The sequence below is a fragment of the Aulonocara sp. 'chitande type north' Nkhata Bay genome, linkage group LG5 (genome assembly GCF_057382095.1).
Source record: "Aulonocara sp. 'chitande type north' Nkhata Bay isolate Kocher_YH1m ecotype deep benthic linkage group LG5, A_spYH_male_GT1.1, whole genome shotgun sequence".
NCBI classification, from domain to species: domain Eukaryota; kingdom Metazoa; phylum Chordata; class Actinopteri; order Cichliformes; family Cichlidae; genus Aulonocara; species Aulonocara sp. 'chitande type north' Nkhata Bay.
In genome coordinates this window covers 24,588,265-24,605,484 of record NC_141348.1, presented here as the reverse complement: position 1 = coordinate 24,605,484, position 17,220 = coordinate 24,588,265, and the positions used below count along the sequence as shown (strand labels likewise).

The window sequence follows — 17,220 nt, the reverse complement described above, 5'->3', positions numbered from 1 at the left end:
TCTTTGCTTTTGCAAACAGCCTTGCTTTCTAAGCTAACATATAAGCTTAAGCAAACTTTCAGTAAAAGTTTAGGAAACTATATTTTACATTTTCACCACTGCTTTACTTTTTAAACACCGGTATTCACTGTGGTAAATAACAGTAAGCAGAATAAGTTATATTCTGCTATAAGTAGATACAAATCTGCTTTTATGTCATTTTAGAAGTATTTTACTTCTACTCAACAGCATTTCAGAGAAAAATGCTGTACTTTTTACTCCACTACATTTACTTGACTTTAGTATTTGACCTCTGTAACAGGTATGACAAATATGATCTACACATAGAAAATTATTTGCAACACACACTCACCATGTGTTTTGTTAAGTATACCTGTTCAGCTGCATATTCATGCAAATATCCCAACCAGTCTCAGCCAGTCACATGGCAGCCACTCAGTGCTCTGTGGACATAGCCAAGATGACCTGCTGAAATTCAAACTGAGCATCAGAAAGGAGAAGAAAGGTGATTTAACTGACTTGGCATGGTTGCTGGTATCAGATGCGCTGATCTGAGTATTTCAAAAACTGTTGATCTACTGGAATTTTCAAAAACACAGCCATGTGTAAGGGTTATAGAGAATGCGCCGGATAAAAAGGAAAATATCCAGTGAGTTTCGAGTTCTCTGGCTAAAAGTACTTTGTTGATATCACAGGTCAAAGAATGATGAGACTGCTTTGAGCTGACAGGACAGCAAAATTAAATCAAATAGCCACTTGTTAAAACAAAGGTATGCAGATGAGCACCTTATGCACAGCATGCTGAAGCTTGAATCAGATGTGCTATAGCAGCAGAGGACCTCACTGGGTGCCATTCCTTTTAGATAAGAACAAGACAATTAGGGTAAAATTCACATAGGCTCACGAAAACTGGACAGCAGAAATGCTGTCTGGTCTGATGGGTCTTGATTTCTGCTGCCATTTTCAGATGTTAGGATCAGCATTTGGCATAAAGAACACGAAAAGCATGGATTCGTCTCCAGACGGCTACTTCCAGTACAATGCACCGTGTCGCAAAGTTCAATTCAACTTTGGGATGTGGTGGACTGGGAGACTTACTAGCAAGGTGTACCTAATAAAATGGCCAGCGAGTGCATGCCAGGCGCTAAAAAATGTGCTCCATCTAAATAAGAAGAGGAAAGTAACACATAAAACTAACACCGATAGCGTTTAATATATGGTGACCTTTGAGATATTACCAGTAAGAAAGTCATTCTAGGATTTAATTGCTAAATATTTCAGAACTTGTTTTAAATACAGCTGCTGAAGATAAGCTACTATCAAACGTTATCTAACCAGTGTGGAAACACATTTGTTCTTCTTTCACCGGGACCTTTGAACCCTCTCCCAGCGCCTCCTTTGAACACAACACTTCATCCTACTGTGGAGGAAACTGAAGTAACAGAATAACAAAGCCACCCAAACCGAATATCACCACTGGTAAGTATTTCCTAGCTAGAATTATTTAACTAATACTTATTTCTCTCATGGGTTTGCCATTTTTAAGCTAAAACGTAGGCTATTGACACTGCAGTTATCGTGCTTGAACTAACTTTGTACATTTGATAGTGGACAGTTAAGCTAGTACGAAGCAGTCGCGTTGTTAGCTATGTGAAACTCCTCGATAACGTGTTTACAGTCGGCGCTCTTGTTAGCTACTCTGCGGATGTATACGCACACATATTTAGAGCCCGTATATACTGTAACGAGCCGTCGTTGTTGCTTTATCTTTGTGTCAAGGTATTTCCTGCCACTTCCAGCGAACGAGTCGTCAACAATGTCCGTTGGTAAGTCGGCACCCGACATAGCTGTACTCAAATATACACGAAACACGCTCTAGAAAAAGGAGTTTAGCTCTCCCTTTAAGTGTCTTATCACCAGAAACTCTGTCAGAAGCTTATTACATAGGTAAAAAAACAAAAAACAAAACGAATTTAACCTTATTGCAGTGCAATACATCACAAAACCTTGCCTCAAATAAGGGAAAAACAGTAGTTGTTTGGTATTTTTATGCGTTAAATGTACTAATAGTACTAATATTTGAAAGCTTGTACCCCTGCTTGCTTTTACGTGGCCAAGGAGGAAGCTGTGAGGTCCTATTTGTGCCAACATTATGCTCACATTCATCGTGTCTTTTCGGTTATGCTTTGGTTCACCTTTAAAGTTGTGACAAAACTATTGTTACAAACTGATTGTGTCTGTGCGTTGATCAGCTGACAGGACAAAAACAAAAATGTGGCTGTGACTTTGCTTTCGTCATCCTGTTGCACTTCCTGTCATTTGACAGTGTGGCTTTGCAGCTGGTCTTGATGCGTCTTTTGATTGTGTTGTCTTTATGTGATTTATGAGTAATGGAGTCAATTTGTGTGTGCCATTGGATGAACTTGATCAGCTTTGACGTTGTAGGTGGAGTGAACAATATAGAACTAGTTCTCAACTGACACTGGTTATCAGTTCACATTCCTGTATACCATCAGTATTTTTGTTACAGTGGTGGGTGAAAGCCACCACTCATTTGTTTCTGCTTTTCTTCCAACGAGCTAGACTTTCTTGTAACATGTTAAAAGTGCTCTTAAGCAATAGTTCTCCAAAGTTTTTTCTTTGGACACTGGCTGCTTTTTTAACTTATTTTGAATACAGTCTGTGTATCTGATCATATTCATAGGAATGTTTTTTGCTTGTTGAGCCATTTGATAGGGAACTGAGAGACACTTAACTCAGGGGATGTCTACACATAACAGACAACTTTTTAAAGTTTTAAAGGTACTTTTCCCCCCCTGGCAACCTGGCATGAAAACACATAATTAGTTCACAGTTTGACAGCCCTAAAAATTGTATTCACTGAAAACTTGGCATATGTTGGCATGATGTGCTGTGCATCCTTAAAAAACTAGACTAATGGAGGATAAGCAAAGAGACTTAAAGAGCTATTTACAGCAGATGGACACAATCTGAAAGTGTTCTTAAGATATGCTAAAAATAAAAAATCCAGCAAAGACCTGACTTGAAAGATGCATTTGACCCTGCATTTGATCCATATACTGTTTTCTGAAGCCTCATCAAAAAGGTGGCTGTCACTAAGCCATTGTTAAGAAAGGGAAACTGGGAGAAAAGACTAAGGTAATCCAGGGACCTGGCAATAGAAGAAGCAGTGCTATTAATAAAAACATGCCCTGGTTGTATTTTATTATAGAAAATACCAGTATAGACTATTTCAAAGTGTATATTAGCTCATTTGAAAATATGTTACTTTGTTCAGCAGGATTTTGTGTAATGTACACTGTCAAGATGCTGTTTAATAGATGTGACCACACTAGGGGTTTTTCCTGTATGGCCCTGGTAAACAAAATGTTGCACTTCATAAGCACTGGTCTGAATAAGTGGGGGAAAAATCTCCTAAGCAGCCAGATATATGCTCACTGGTCTCATTTTTAACAAAAGGGTGTGCAAACAGAAGGCTTGACCAAGCAGCAGAAGCAGGGAGAAAACCAAAGGAGAGTTTTCAGGTACTATGACTGCTTTCTGTTTCTTGCTGAGGCTTTAAGAATATGACTAATTTGTATTTTGCGAAGTAGTTAAGATATTCATCGGGTTAGTTATTTATTTTTTCCTTTTCAAAAGTGGGCCTGTGTGTTTTAGGCTTTTCTGCTGGTGCTGCCGCACCAGATGGTAAGCAGTGTCATTAAAACCTGGGTGAGCTTTCAGGAAAAAGAAACCCTGATATAACCTTTTATTTTTTCCTTACTTTGCAGACACTTCCACTTCAGTACCCAAATAAGATTATCTTTTAAAGATATTATTGTAAATTTAAGTGTTTGTTGTACAATGTACTAGTCTTTTTTTAAAAGCTTTATCAGTTTCCGTTTTGCTTTTAGAGTTTTGGTTAGATACACTTGAATATTTTACTATCACATGAGTTACTTGGATGTAACTGTTAGATATAAAGGTTTTACCATGTAAAAAGCAAAAACCTTTCACACACATGTTTTTTAAACTTTTGAAAAGAAGGAATAGAAATTTTCATCCAGCTGCATACAGTTTTCATGCCACTAGATGGGGCTCTTTGCTTGTTCTTAACAACTCTCTTTGTATGACTATTCTGGTCCATAATATAGTTTCTTCCTAGTTTTGGAGAATTGGATTTACAGAATATTGAAATTTAATTCTCAAGTTGAATAATTGCAATCACTGATTCAGCATTGTGTTTAAAAGCTAAATTAGCAGTGACGTTAACATTACTAAAGCATAAAATATGCAGTATTGAACTTATAAAATATACCAGTGTGATTATTAACTGTGTAAATTTCCAGTCTGTGAAACTTTCAACAGAAAACACTTTAGTTTGCAATTTAGTGATGTGTGTATTGAGAGCATGAACACTAGTAAAATTTAAGATTTTTTTTAAATCATTGACCTTCTGTGTTGACTTTTGGATGCTTGTGTGTTTGCTAAACTTTTAAAAGAGTTTATGATGTATTGTAATTTTGCTCCTCAGCTACAGGAAGTAAGTGACAACGAGTCATTAATGCACTGTACTTGTCACAGGTTGTACCACAGCCTCTAGCTGGGCAATAGCTGTCACTATTTATAATACTCCATGTCAGGCGGGCCTGTGTGTGTGTGTGTGTGTGTGTGTGTGTGTGTGTGTGTGTGTGTGTGTGTGTTTAAGCTGTCCGTCTCCCCTCAGAATTTTCCAGCAAAGAAGACTGGGAGCTCATTGGTGAGCTGGTTATCGTGCTTATCCGCAGAGTACCTTCTCTGTTCTTTATTTTTTTAGTTACTTGCTGTTCATCGCGATCCTTTGTTTTTGCTTCTCTTGGATACACTGCATGTTTTAATGATATCTATCTAGCTGCTATTTTTAGAAGAGTGGAAAAACTTTTGTCCTTCGCTGACCTAGGCGCTCAGCTGGCTCAGCTGCAGCTGGTCTTCTGGCTTGCTAGCTGTCATGCTAGCTACACTCTTTGATTTCCAATGCCCTCCTCTGTGGCCGCTTTTCCCTGTGCTGCCTACAGGAAGCTCCTTCCCTGGTTGCTAAGGCAACCGAGGACGATGGCCCCCAGCAGGAGTTGGGGAAGCCTTGGGCTGTCTTTCAACTCGGCGTTGTGCAGTGTGCCTGCTGACCCGCCGCTGACTGGGAGGAGGAGCCAACTTTGCAGAGGAGCTTCGCCTGGCCCAGTATGGGTCCTACCGTCCCGCTGTCCCACTGTGAGACAGAGCTCCAGCATCAGAGCTAGTGCTCCTTTCTCCCCCTGCTGGCCACTTCAATGCTCTGACCCACTGTGCTCGACTAGTAACAAGAGCACAGGCGGCAAGATGTCATCTTCTTCCTCCACCTCCTCCTCTAATGCTGCAAATGGACAAGGGAAGCCTAAGCCTAAATCCCCGATGCACAAGAGGGGGAGCCTGCAGAGCACCACCAGCCCTGGTGAGTGTGGGTGAAAGGGTGGGTTTGGGGGGTCCCAAAGAAGAAATGGGGGAACATCTTACGTGGATGTGGAGTCAGAAAATTACACATGTGCTTGTGCAATGGTATTTAAGAATCCATGCTGCTCACAAAGAGCAATGAGAGGGAAGTGGAGAATTCTGCAACTCTAGCTAGTTTTTTTCCGCCTGTAAATTGATTTGAAGCTTCCACCCATGTTGGATACGTTCAGCATGTGTGCTCTTCTGTGTGTAATACACCTCGCTGAATCGATTAACTGCAAAGAACATTTTCACAAAACTTCAGATGAAAGTGATTATTTAACAATTGCTATTCTAGTTTTTTCAGTCGGACAATTACTTAGTGTATGAAACATCAGAAAGTATTGACTAGCGCACATGAATGGTTCTCGAAGCCAGATAACAGTGTAAAGTCCAGCAAGGTTGTGCAAAAGAAAAAAATAATAGTGTGTACTTTGATAAGAAGGTAAAGTTCAGGTTAAGTGTATCATTTGTCATAACGAGGCACCGATGAACAGCCTTTGCTTAACTTGTGAAGTTAATGTTTTGCAGATGAGTGTGACAGTGTAATGTGCATTTATTGTCCTCTTTTGCACAGTGAATATCGCTTTTTGTATACACATTTCTGACTGTCTGTGTATTATTGTCAGATTGTAAAGGAATGTGAGGAGTTTGTGGGCCTATTTACCCGACCACCTTGCACAGTTTCTGCTACAGTTTATCAGCTTTGCACAGAGCAGTGGTATCAGTTTATCTTTCAACTGCAACTCTCTCTCTCATTACAAGTTTCTGTTAGATTGTTCTCTCAGCATCCCAGATAAAAGAAAACAACACATTTAACATTTTGTTTGTGTGAGTGATGGAATAGACAAAAATTATTGTGCTTTTATGATTATCTTTGATTTTAATGTTAACTGCTCTTTCCAGTGAGAAACAATCAAGTTAGACCTGCAATTTATATGTGAAATGAATTGGTTCCTCAGGGTGCTGCACAGCACAAAAGTCGAGCATTTGGAGGGATGCAGCAGCAGATCGTGAGGAGTAACTCACGCTGACACACTGCTTACAGTATTTGCTGAGGACGCCTGTCTTTGGTGCAGTAATAAATAACTTATAGGTCTCTCCAGCCATGCAGTCATTCAAGTCCTCTCAATTAGCCGCTTGGCTGAGCCTTGTGCTCTCCCAGTGTGATAATATGGTCCATTATGGTCCATCTGACTACATTTTTATTTTTGCCTCTAAACGACTGTTCTCAAAGTCAGGTCATGGACTGAAGCTCAATATTTGCATTGTTTCTTCTTGTAACCTCAGCAGAAATAGTTCTCTTATCACATTTTCCCCTCTCACCAAACACATCTCTCCAGCACTGATGCACCCCTGCATACTTGAAACAGTTCTCTTATGCAATGGTTTGAGTGGATTTGCTGGTGTAAACATTGATTAACCAACCAGCTTCCTGGAGGAAACTGCCTCTGCCTGTAGGCTCCGCAGCTCTCCCACTGGACTCTGGCATAAAGCAGAATATGTAATACCCAGTTATATGACGTGATATGTGGAGGTTATTAAAGTGTCTGCCAGAGCAGTGCAGGGAATTCCTCTCACCAGTTTGGATCAGCGCTCTTCTTCCTGTATGCAGCCTTCTATCTTTATTTTTGGCTCTAACTTCATACAGGCTTTTGCACATTTTACCTGCAGGCTGTCTGGTTGTCTAGCTTGATGCTTTTGTCGAGGCAGTTATTTTTGTCTCTTGTATGTATGATGGTTTGTCAGCTCAGCATTTCATAGGTGTGGGGATTGCTGTCTTGTTACCTGGATTTAACATTAGTTTTGTGCCATCTATATAATACTGGATAATGTATTTCTAGTACCCATTTATGTGATTTACCCTCGAACCCCCCCCCCCCCCCCCCCCCCCCCCCCCAAAATACTGTATCGGTTATTAATAGGTGGCCACTGGTCTGCGGGCACCACATTAATCTGTATCTTTTATACTCTCCACACATCCTGCTGCATGCTGCAGTTGGATGGTTACCGTATTTCCTCCAAGACTCTGGCTGTCTCCTATTCTGGTTCATTATTAAGCAGATATACTGCTTGTGTCACAGCATGTCTCTTGTGCATCTGTCTTCAATTTATGTGTATTCTTACCCCAGGTCATGTGAGCTCTGTGCCGTTACCCCTGAGGGGATTTGCTGTAGTCCTTACTGAATGATTATCATATCTACTCGTCTCCCTGTGGACTTTAACCCAGCTGACTGAAAAGCACCGTGCCTGTTCACCTCTTCTCACTCCCACGCTCTGGCCCTGCAGTAGACAGAAACACGTGACAAGCAAATACTGGGAGAAAACCAGAAGTTGTGTTTTGATCTCCTATTGAAAAGTTGTCAGTGTAACATGTTTTTCAATGTCACTCCTACAATGAATACGCTTAATAGCTTCAATTTAAAGTGAATTTGTTTAGAGAAAAACAGATTATTTTTATTCCGTTTTTGCTCTACACTTTAATATTCAATATTAAAAATGTTTCTTTGCTTTTCTTTCTAACCACTAGAGGGAGGCTTGGGAAAATACAAGGCAGCCCATCGGTTTGAAACAAGCAGCTGGTTGTTAGGGTCTCCGGTCTGTGGCTGTGCTCCCCTCAGACATGACTGAGGACCACTTTGCTCTGTGTTTGGTGGAAAATTCCAGGTCTTTCTTTTGCTATGAATAGCTCAGCTGCTTCCCATGTTAGAAAGGGAAAGCGTCTCAGTCCTGGAAAAGGGATTTTGGAGAGGTAGGAAGTGAGGCCTTGAAAACTGTCACACCAACAGGTGGGCCTGTCGCTATCTGGTAACAACAGGCCCACCTGTTGTTACCAGATAGCGACTGATATCATAATATCTGTCCAGGCAACCCACTCCACTCCACTCACACAGACACACACACAGACACACACAACCCCGTTCAGCTATCTTAGTGAGAACCTTCATTGACATAATGGTTACCCTAACCCTAACCATTAAAAATGAATGCCTAACCCTTACCCTAAACCTCACCATAACCTAATTGTAACCCTGACACTAAAACCACATTTTGAGCCTCAAAAAGGCCTTCAAACTTGTGAGGACACACTCACTGGTCCTCACAAGTGACTGCTGGTTCTCACAAGTATAGTAGAATGCGAATTTCGGTCCTCACAAAGATAGCTAGACAGAAACAGACACACACTCACATAGAAACACACAGAAGATTGGTTTGTTTCCACTCTACCATTTCTCACTCGGGTGCTCTGCTGGCTGACAGGCTGTACAGATGGTTATGATGGGTTGTATTTCAGTGCTTAAGTACAGTTAAGCATGCTACTTTGGTCTGTCTCTGCTCTTGTCGTGGCTTCCAATGAAGATCCATTTTCATTTAATCCACCTCATTCGATCACACATGAAGCAGCATCAGCTGATGTTTCAGTCCTTCACTGACTTCTTATTGTGTTTTGACCTCAGTGACTCATTGAATCTCTCACCCACCCCCTCCTGTTCATTTGATGATTCTCCAGATCATATTCTAAACTTTAATTAGGAATATACTCTCACACTTGCAACTCCACACTGATGTTTCTCACATTCCAGTTCATTGGTCATCTCACACATAGAAAAGTCATTTGTTCAGTCTGACAGCTGGCCAGTTTTCCACATTTCTGATATCTTCATGTTAAACTATTCATCTTTAGTTGATGTCAGAACATATAATAGGAACTTTTTCCTTTTGTTGTTATATTCTTATCACACCGCAACTCGTTCTTGCTTTGAAAAAATAGATTCCGCTATACAGCCTGAGTCAGGTTAGTCGCAGTTGTTTTAGTTTGCAACCATTAGTTGATACAGTAATGAAATATTAGTCATTAAAGCAAACAGTGCACAATTGGCCAGAGTTTAATCTTTAATCAAACTTCTGTATTTATAACATCCTTTTGTGGAAGCTCTGCCAGCAACACAAGACACTAAATCACAGCTAGAATTGCGAGTTTTCAACAGTGCGCAATTCATTTACACCAAAGCAAAGAGAGCAGTAAATGTGCATGGAAACGGATCAAAAGCTTTCTTGCTTAGCCATGGCAGGGAAGCAGTAGTCCCTTTATTGTCTCTGGCTTTGATACTTCACACAGTTTTTGTCTCAGGGTTGGAATTGTGAGCTCTTGATGTCCGAGCAGCGCTAACTGCAGAGGGTTATATGTTGACACTATCAAATGACACAGTGTTCCTTTTAGATATTCCGATATGGTGAGAAGTGCACTGACAGTGGTGACAACAACAACTGTGGTCTGGATAATCACAGAGGGTCAAAATGAATGATGTGAATACGTGTGCCTTTTTTGGTGTGTGACTATTAGTGTTTACATGTGCTGCTGTGGGTATGCAACATGTTTTGTGCACAGTTCGGTGTCTCGGGCTCCAGAGAGAACTTATTGTTTTGAGAAGATTCCCGTTGGACGGGGGGATGGGATACAAAAACAGCAGCGCAAATGCTGGGAAGCAGTTTTATTTGCATGTTCACCCTCTTTCATTCACACGGAAATGCTTGTGCAATTGTGTCAGCTCTCTTTTTCTTCAGGGAGAAAGGGAGTGAAAAATAATGCACAGCGACTCCCCTGTGCTGTTAATTAGTCTCCAGGGAAAGAGATTTGCAGAACACAACAGATGATGTAACTGCAGAAAAACTCAAGCTGGGGCTGAAAAAGAAAACATACCTCAGTGCTTGTGAGAAATGTGACTTAACAAAAACCACTGGACATATAGTATGTCTGAATTTAATTCACACAAGGCTGTAGGTGGTTTCAGCCAGCAAGCCTCTTAAATGATTCTGTTGTAGTAACACAATCAGTGGCAGAACACATTGCCATTTGTTGTTTACAATGGATGTCCTTCTTGTTTTTAAGCTCAGAACAGAAAGTCAAAGGAAATATTCCACAAGCCAAAGGCCCGAAGGTCAAATAAATCAGGACTGGTCAACTTACTCTCATAACATTTATAACTTCCTCAGTCAGCTTCTTGATAGGTTCATGAAGATGAGATATCACCTATTTGTACAAGAAATTTAACCGTCAAGTCTCCAAACAGTTGGAGTGTTTCCATTCAAGCATCTAAATAAATCTCATATACTTTTGCTGTATTAAATTTGCAATATTGAACTCCATTAACCGTGTTGCTTAAGTCCTATTAGGTTATCATAGACAGGTAGACAAAATAAAATAATAAAGAAATATAAATAGTAAGACTGAGAATGTGCAAAAGACAATACAAGCAAGTAGTAATGGCAGTTGAGTTGAATAATTCTGAAGGAGAATCAGCTTGATTTAATTAAAAGTTTTTGAAGACTTCTATAAGAGGCTCCTCATCTGTGCTTCAGGTTGGATTATATAACAAACACAAATTTCAAATTCAAATTTTATTCGTCACACACACACACAACCATGCACAGTATGACATGAGGTGAAATTATTATTGCTGTGCAATTGCCCAACCATTAAATGACAGTAAGAATTGACACTAATATTTACAGATTACTACCAAAAATTTGCAGATTTTAACTTAGAAATTTACAGTAAAAATGTTCAAAATAGTTTACATAAGAAATTATTAATAAAAAGAAATTATAAATTATAAGAAGTGTGCAAAAATAAAAACCAGAGTGCGTGTGGAAATGTAACATCTGTGGGAGAGTTCAGTCCTACACCTGGTTCAGAGCCCGAATAGCCTGGGGGAAGAAGCTCCTCTTCATTGTCTCTGTTTTGGCCTTAAGGAAACGGAAGCACTTCCCAGACCTCAACAGTGAGAAGAGTCCATTGTTGGGATGGGAGAGGTCCATCGTAATCTTCCTGGCTTTAGTCCTGCACCACTTGGTGCAGATGGACAGCAGGTCAGGAAGCTCTGATCGAATGATACGTTCGGCTGAGCGCACCACTCTTTGCAGATCTTGTTTGTCCTGCTTGGTGCCGTTCCCATACCAGGTGCAGATGTTTGCCGTCAGGACGCTCTCGATGGTGCAGGAGTAAAAGTTCTTAAGCTCCCTCAGTGGCAGATGGAAGTCACTACTGTAAGTCTTCTGAAGAATAAGAGACGCTGGCGGGCTTTAATGTAGCAGGACCATGACAGGTCCTGAGTGATGTGGACACCCAGGTATTGGAAACTGTCCACTCTCTCCACTGGCATGCCATTGATGATCAGGACTCATAATTCCTCGCCTGCTTTGTAGTGAAGTCCACGATCAGCTCCTTAGTCTTGCTGACATTTAGGAGGAGGTTGTTCTCCTGGCACCAGGTCTCCAGGTTCCTAATCTCCTCCAGGTAGGCCTTCTCGATGTTGTCGGAGATCAGGCCCACAACAACAGTGTCGTCAGCAAACTTGACAATGGAGGTGGTGTCTGATGTGGCTACACAGTCATAAGTGTACAGTGATTACAGCAGGGGGCTTAAAACACAGCCCTGAGGCGCTCCAATGCTGAGTGACATGGAGGGGGAGACTTGTTTTCCTACTGATTGGGGTCTGTCTGTGAGGAAGTTGAGGATCCACTGACACAGTGATGAACTGAGTCCTAAATCGTTCAACTTGGTGAAAAATTTAGAGGGAATTATTGTGTTGAATGCTGAACTGTAGTCCACGAACAGCATCCTAACATAATTCCTTCTGCCAGTGTCCATGTGACTCAGGGATGTTTGGAGCAGGTGAGCTATGGCATCGTCTGTGGAACGATTAGTCCGGTATGCAAACTGAAGTGAGTCGATGGTGGCAGGAAGTGAAGAAGTGATGTGATCTCTCATCAGTCTTTCAAAATACTTCATCACAATTTATAACATATTAAATGATTGTTACACAGGAAGGTGTAGTGGGGAAAACAGAACATCACTCAAAACAAAGAAGATTAACTTTTACAGAATCACAATGATCACATTATCAATTATTTGTCAGTAATGAAATATAAAGCAAACATTTGTTTGTTATTTCATCTGTTTACATTTATTTGAATAAATTCAATTAATGTTCTACACTTGCCACATCCTATACAAGAGCTGCATTTGAGGCGGGCTTCCTCTTTACCTGCAAAACAAGATGGCTGCCACAGAGGTTTGACCTGAGTGACTTAAACGAAATTTTTTTTTCCTGTACATTGGTCCACAAAGGAGTATTTAGCACTCATTTTACAACATTTAAGAAGCACTATAGGGGAGATGAACTTAGTGATTCCTAACAGTGATTGATTGTTTGTGTGTCCTGCTCACATTCAAAGCCCACAGTGACTAACATAGTCACATGACAATACCATTAACACTACTACTGCTGTTATTAATAGCAAACCCGTGGGTGGGAGATAAACATATATACACATGCTACGATCATTGTAAAATGATGCTATGGGTATATTGTAATCTGAAATTCTATTCAGTGCTCAATGAAACTGTCAAATGCACCAAAATGATGTATGATGATGAATATAATGAGGGATATGTATAAAATATTTTAAATATGTCATATAGATGTTGGCACTCACGGTACCCTGGGAAATGTTTGTTTCTATTTAAGTTTCCTCAAGACTGTTCCACATGCCTAGGAGAAGATAGTGATTTCTTTCATCCATGGATTATTTTCATTAATTCCAGTTACCGGTAATGTACTTTTTGTTCAGTCTTTTGACTGGCAGTCAAACAATAGATCAGTCTTTACAAGAACCACACCCACCCCATATCCCTTTGAACATCTCACTTAGCCATAAAATTTACTCCCACAAAAAACAAACAAACACCTTGCTGTTTTTTCAGGGACATGCTGGAGACCACAAACCTGCAGTATAAAAATTAACCTTATCCTGCTGCTGACTGTGTGTTCTCATCTATAAAGTAGTTGGATACACAAAAGGATAAATTACACTTGCAGTCAAATAAATATTTTAATCACAAACACAAGACTGAACTTCCAAAACCACTCTTTAAAAGTCGTCCAGCTCTGAAGGACAAAATAAAATCAGAAATTAGAAAGAAGCAGTGAATGAGCATCAGAAAAGCAGTTTGTACAGAAATAATAAATTTCCATTTATTAGATTTTCTTAATACTGGTATTCATAACATCATTTACAGTCATGACATGACTGAAGCTGTGTGTTCATGAATGAGAGGTGGGAAGGGAAGTAAAGTAGGAGTGGCTTTTTATCCAGGGCCGCCTCCATTTTATAGCACAATGCATGAAGCATGAAGTGGTTAACGCTTGTCCTTCCCCCTTTTTTTTGCCACGTGGTATGATCCAACCCAGTATTTAAATCCGGGGGCTTGAAGGCTCTGCTGTTCATGCACAGTAAACCGGTGTAGTACAGGAAGCAGCTGAGAGAGAGGCAGAGACAAAATCGGGGAAAAGAGGAGAAGAAAGAAAAAAGAGAACTGCTTCTGCAGCACACTGAAGGTGGCGGCAGTTACAGCAGGAGCAGGAAAGGAGAGACAAAAGGAGGAGAACTGGGTGATGTCGTCTTAGAGCGGCTTGGTTTCTGGAGAGAGCGTTCTTTTCTCTGTTTGCTGTCATTCTCTCTCTTCCACTGTACCAGCGGGGGAGGGTACATCGGCCGTCCCAGGCCTAGTTACATGTCCCAGCATCCCACCACAGCTCAGACAAGGCCACTGCGACCGTAACGGAGACTGTGAGAACAGGACAAGACAGGGAGCTAGAGGTACTGTAATCTATGGCATTAAAATACAAAACAGTACCTTAGCATGTAAAGCCTGTAAACGTGAATAGTGTGTTAAAAGAAGTTTCATCAGTTCTTATTAAGCATGATACTTATCGCTCCCAAAATACCTCACAAACGAGCTCATCGTGACAGATGAGGTGCAAGTAAACAACAGTTGTTGTGTATTGGAATAAGTTGACAGCATAAGGCTGACAGTGAGGGGAAATGTGTACATGAGTGTGAGATAAGTGTGAGGTAAGGAGCATAAACAACCGGTGTGTTGCTTATGGTGATCTTTGCAAAGCTTAATATGCTTCGGTTTTTTGTTTTTTTTGTTTTTAACAGGCTCTGGATGTTGCAGTGGTTGAATATTTGGGGCATCTAGTCTTTGCTGCTGTCTGCTACAGCTAACTATAGTGCAGTACCGTTACTTGCTTGATTAATCGGGCAAATTATTCAATGTGAGTTGATTAAAAACAAAACGCATACAGTTCATAGCAACCATTCTCTCAAGAGTGCACAGTGAAGTAAAGAGGTGATTTGCAGCAGCGTGTCGGTTGCTGAACAGGTGCCACTGTAGCTAGAAGAAAACAAACATCCTTTTCAGATTTGCCCCTTCATTAACACTGAAACCCTCAGGCGGTTAGTGTCAGCAGATACTCGCTTAAAAACCCACCTGAGCATGTTTACCTTCCCGATGTTTGTAAGGGCAGTGCTTTAGTGAGAACAGCTGGTATCTGTTTTCTTTATTTTTGTATGCGAAGGGGATTATTAGATATGTTTCCATCTTCTGTTAGAGGCTGTTTATGTTATACACAGCAAGGGAAAGCACTGAGAATGATCCTGTTAGTTTCTATGTGTGAACTGACACATGTTATCTCTGTAGCAAACCTTCATTATGTTTAAAAAAAGGTTCCTTCAGAAAGCTTTTTTGCAGGCAGTAGTTAGCTGGAAAATTTCATCATCTGTGTTTGTTTCCTTCTGCAGGCTGAGTACTGAAACTACATTTTGGAGATTAAGGTCCAAAGTAGAGATTTATTCTCATCTGTAGTTGCTAAGGAACATATGAAGCCTGTGTCATTACTTTCCCTCTCAGTGTAATCTCTAAAGCAAAGTAAAGCTTTCTAAACAGTGGAGCTACAGATGCAGTAATCCAGGCCTTGTCTTTGCACCGGACATTGAATTGAGCTCAACTGACATAGGAGTTGTATGCCTGATCCCATTATTTGGCGATTTAAAACTACAATTCAGACATTCCAATATTTAGACAATTTTTTTTTCTTTTAGACACATGAGATAAACCGATTTCCCAATCATTCCATATGTTTAGTTATTTATTTACTTGTTTATGCTCTGCCTGACTCTGCGTGAATCAGCTGGTTGTCGTGTTTGTGGCATTCCAAGCATGTTACCAACAGGGAAATTGCAGAGTAGAAATACACAGCATAATGACAACCTTTATTTAGTTAATTTATATACATACTTATTTTTTGGTTTAAAATTTGCAAGCTGATTGATTTTACATGGCCAGCACGCTCAGCTATTAGTAGGTTAACTGCATAGTCATATTATGTTGTAAATATGCTATCATTACATTAGTGCTCTACAAACATCTGTGTGCCAGTAGAATGCAGTACAGTGCAGCAGCTCAGATGAGATGATGCCTGATGCTGAGATCAGCTAGTCTGCTGGGACTGAGCTGATTTCAGGGCCTGACTCAACTAATTGATGCGCTTAATCTGTAAGAAACATTTCGTTTTTGTTGACATTATCAGAAAGTTGATCATTCTACTATATGCGGAGTTTTTAGTACTCAACACAGTACTTTAAATTTCATTTAAAAGTGTTTCTAATGTCTTGTCTATATAACTGTCTTAATGGGGTGACAAATATGCCCAGTAGAGAATTTAAGCATATATTGTTATACTTCTGAGAAAATTGTCATTATATTATTATTTTTGTTCAGTCAGCACATTTTTGTTAATTTTTGCATAGCCAGCATGGATCCCTGCAGAGATGCAGGTCCATATGCCTTCACTGCATTGTTCAGCAGAGGGTCATTTGGCCTCTCAACTGCCTCTTGCTGCAGAAAAATAGTTATTCTCTGTTATTTGACCATATAAGGTGTATATGTATGCAGCCAAACTCCATCAACAGAGACATGTGCACCAGTTAAACAAAAGGGCAAGAAAATACCAAGAAAAGCGTTTTGGCAAGGTTGCTGCAGTTAGTGGTAGACACACTTTTAAATTCATGTCATTATGTCAGGGTGTGTCTGTTTCAAATATAGGTAGGTCAAAAAACAGCATAGAGAGGAGAAACAAACATATTTTGCTAAGTATAATACTTGAAATTCCACTTTAGCTCAATTGTAGTCACCTTAGTTTCATTCCTAAGAGGCTTTGAGACAGTGTGGCAATCTCTAATGCTCGAGATTCTACAGTTTTTGTCTTTTAGAAAAGATTCAAACTCTAAATGAAATAAATGAGATGTGATTGAAATGATCAGTTGTCTTTTGGGTACCAGAAATGAAGTTCATTTGAGGGTTTATTTCAGCCTCCTTTGACTAAAGGTGATAACTGCCTCTTTTATGCTGCACTAAAAAAAAGCAGAGATGCAACATAAAGGGTTTGTTTTTAGTGCAGTCTCATGCAATTGGTAGCTTGATAATCAGTGAACCTGACAGAAATGCCCATAAGTTACAGAGAAGAATGGAATAAATGAAATAAAGTATATGAAATAGTAGCAAAGCTTTGTTTATCATTATAGTGACACCTAAAATGAGATTTGGAGATAGATGTGGTATTTTAGCAAATCAAGTACATTTTTAGTTCTGCCGAGTTATAAAATTCCAAAACACAAAGATTCAGATTGATGTCTGCCATCACCAGTTCTCAAGTTAAGCACCATCATTTAAGCTAGGCCAACTATTTGCAGCTTGTAGTTACTCAACCTGAAAACATGTTAAGCAGCATTTCAGCAAGAATATTCTTACCTACTGTGAAAAGAGCTGTAACATAGTGAATTTGATACAAAGCAGTCCTGATTCAG

General features: G+C 40.0%; 1 protein-coding gene across 4 annotated transcripts in view; it reads left to right on the top strand.

The window, feature by feature from the left end:
• The first annotated feature begins 1,333 nt into the window (after window positions 1-1,333).
• LOC147330651 (AMP deaminase 2-like) overlaps window positions 1,334-17,220 on the top strand; it is a 34,146-nt gene continuing 18,259 nt past the window's right edge. Inside the window, exons 1-2 of one of the 4 annotated variants that reach the window (XM_086292369.1) lie at window positions 1,334-1,479; window positions 1,780-1,826. In XM_086292369.1, coding sequence (XP_086148495.1) covers window positions 1,817-1,826 — 10 coding nt within the window. In that variant the 5' untranslated portion in view covers window positions 1,334-1,479; window positions 1,780-1,816. Of the gene's footprint in view, window positions 1,480-1,779; window positions 1,827-4,774; window positions 5,468-13,794; window positions 14,170-17,220 lie in introns of those variants that run through there. The other 3 variants (XM_086292368.1, XM_086292367.1, XM_086292371.1) reach the window with 3 other exon arrangements.